This window comes from Triticum urartu, chromosome 4A (genome assembly GCF_056163025.1).
Source record: "Triticum urartu cultivar PI428250 chromosome 4A, HENAU_Tu73, whole genome shotgun sequence".
NCBI lineage: Eukaryota > Viridiplantae > Streptophyta > Magnoliopsida > Poales > Poaceae > Triticum > Triticum urartu.
Window position 1 is genome coordinate 462083503 of NC_141876.1, and position 2966 is coordinate 462086468.

Genomic DNA, 2966 nt, shown 5'->3' on the forward strand with positions numbered 1-2966 from the left:
AATGTGTTAGAGTTGATGATGAGGAGGAGGAGTTGTGATTATGACTAGTGACCAACTTGCTATATGATGTCTCATTGATAAAATTGATCATGAGGAGGTGTTATATGACAATGATGTAGTATGACGATAAGTTGTTAATGATATGACGATGATGACAATGATTTATTATATCATTGGGTGAAAGAACCGCGGATTAGTTTCAAGTGGATGGATCCATCCACTTGATCCATCCACTTGAAACTAGTCCACGGTTCTTTCATCTAGTGATGTAATAACTCATTGTGATGTAAAAACAATCTATAAATTGCTACTGCATGAAAACTTGTATAATGGTGTATGAATACGACATAAAATGAAGAAAAAAAATAATACGCAATAATAGTAGTAGCGCAGGCTCAGAGGCGCGTTGCTAGTACTTACCAGTAGCGTGTTACGAAAAAATCAATACTACTAAGTACTTATAACAGTAGCGTGTGTTGACCAACACTACTGCTAACCTTTAGCTGTAGCGTCTTATCAATAGCGCGGCATCTCGCGCTACTACTAGGCCAAAAACCCACGCTACTGCTAGGCTTTTCCTTAGTAGTGAAGAACCATAACCCTAATCCCAACATAACAAGAACCATAACCCTAACCCTAACATACTAAGAAGCCTAATCCTAACAAATGCCAAACAATCATCTCATATTTCCATACATATTTCAAAATCCATGAAAAACTAGGGTTTGCCCAAACATGATAGACTTGAGCAAATGTGAGCATTTTTTCAAATGAAAAGGAATCAGAGGAAATTACCTTAAGGAAGAGATTGAGGTCGAAATCCACGAAGAAAAATCTTCAAATCTGCAGGATTTAGTGAGGAATTTAAGAAGGGAGAGAGAGAGAGAGAATCACGTCCAGACGTCCTCTGTTCAAATGCTCTTGGAGTTTGTGTAGGGACTAGGCTAGGAAGGACCGGCCATGACGGTTAGTAAGTGCACGTGTAGCGTCTTTTGTCTAGGCGCTACACAAAGCAGTGTAGCGCATGTCGGCTAGACGTTATACAACCAGAGTGAGGTGGGCCCTTGCCCAGCCTCAGGGTGCCACACCGCATGTGTGTAGCACCTATTAATCAGCCACTACACAAAAGGATTAGTTGGGTGAAAAAGTTTCACCCTTTTCTCACCCTTTGTGAATTAGTGGCGTTTCGAGGTTATTTTTGCCCATTTTGCCTCGCGAAGTTGTTGCTTGTCACGTCAAAATCAGAGGAAAGAAGAGGCGAGGGGTCCTTGTCCCGTGCAGAATCCCATCACCGATTCCACGGCACTGCACACACGTATGGCGCCGGTGCAAACTTTCCTTGTTTGGACCGTTCCACGCTGGCTTCAGCGACCCAACGACAAGATGTCCCATCCCGTCACGGAGCACGTTCGTGTACACCAACTTCTCGCTGAGCATATAGCATGTTTCCTTCGTTTTCCCGTGAACATGTGTACTAGTATCTCTGGTTAGGGGAGAACAGTGTTTTTTCTGTGCAGGACAACCGTTTTTTTTTTTGCTCGTTAGAAAGAGAAGACGGAGATCCAATTACAGGATAAAGCTTTGCTTGGACGATTAGCACACAGTGGTGCCGTAGGTAATCTCCACAGAGGTATGAAAAGTCTGAACCGAGAGCTGTGGGAGATGGATACATGATGAGTACAATTACATCTGAAGAATATGGCAACAGTACGAGATGGCTTATGATTCCTGTACATGCACCAGCACACATAAATCGTGTCGCGTTAGCTGACTTCCCGCCCCATCGATCTTCTAATTATTCGTTCTACTAAGTGCAGAATGGCTAACATCTAAGCAGCACGCATCTCCTGTTGATCATTAGGAGCTGCTGTCGCTGCTGCTGCTGCAGCTGCTTCGGCCTCCCTTTTCTGATCTCAACTGCTTGTTGTATCTGTCGAAGAACTCCTTGTTCTCCTTCTCCAGCTCTTTCCATACTGCAAGCACGCCAACTCAGCGTCAGTACAGATAAGTGTATTCCTGCTGATCAGAGGAAGTAACTGATTTGAGACGGACCGACCTGTGGAGGTGACGACCGGCTGAACGTCGGCGCGCTTGGACAGCGCCTCCATGCACTCCTCCATGCTCATCCCGAACGTCATGCACTTCTCTATCAGATGGTGAACCTGCAAATTAAAAATCCCACCTTAATTAGTTGACCAATTCTGATGTCGACGTGAGAAATCAATGTCCTGTGCATGCTGATGCTGGTGATCATCTATCTGCTAGCTAGAACTAGAAGAACCAAGGGAGCAGCAGACCAAGGTACGAATTAGGGGATGGGAAGACGACGATTGTAGTAGCACATACCATGCGGATGTAGGAGGCCGGAGAGTCGTCTCCCAGGGCCATATTGTATCTTCTTCCTCTTCCTCGATCGTAGTCGTAATCTGAGGAACCGTGTGTATATGGGGTTGTGTGGTGATAAGGCGTGCAGAGTCGACGGGGGAGGAACCTATTTATACATGCACCATGGATGAGGACACCGAGTCGCCCGCCGGCTCCCTGGGCCGGGTCCATGGACCGGCGTGCGGCGTTTCTTCCCCCCGGCGGCGTGACTCAGCGGGCCGGCGTATGGACGTGGCGCGCGGAGGCTGGGGCCGCAAATGCGGGCGGGTGCGTTCACGTGGGCGCCGGCAGGGGATTGGAGGAGAGGCGATTCGCCGTGCGAGAGATCGGAAAGGGATGTGGAGATGGTGTGGCAAATATCTCATCCCTATCCCGTCGTAGGCTCGGCTGTCCGCTTCCAGGTCGTCCATGCCATGCCCGAAGAAGGGTCCGGGCGTAGGAAGAGGCTGGGCGGACACGCACCTCGTGCCTTCACGTGCCACCTGGCCCCGCCGGCCACGTCGCGACGGCCAACGTGGGGATTCCGGATTCCACGCCGCTCTTTTTCTTTCATTCTTTCTGGCCCCTGTGCTGTTCCCCTC

At 48.4% G+C, this 2966-nt stretch overlaps 1 protein-coding gene across 1 annotated transcript; it reads right to left on the reverse strand.

Annotated features, from left to right (window-relative positions):
* Nucleotides 1–1633: 1633 nt before the first annotated feature.
* Nucleotides 1634–2569, reverse strand: LOC125553957 (uncharacterized). The gene is made up of 3 exons (XM_048717595.2): nt 2347–2569; nt 2057–2162; nt 1634–1973 (listed from the first exon to the last, which is right to left on the reverse strand). The coding sequence occupies exons 1-3, from the start codon at nt 2554–2556 to the stop codon at nt 1858–1860; spliced, it is 432 nt and encodes a 143-aa protein (XP_048573552.2). The 5' UTR covers nt 2557–2569; the 3' UTR covers nt 1634–1857.
* Between the last annotated feature and the right edge of the window lie 397 nt (nt 2570–2966).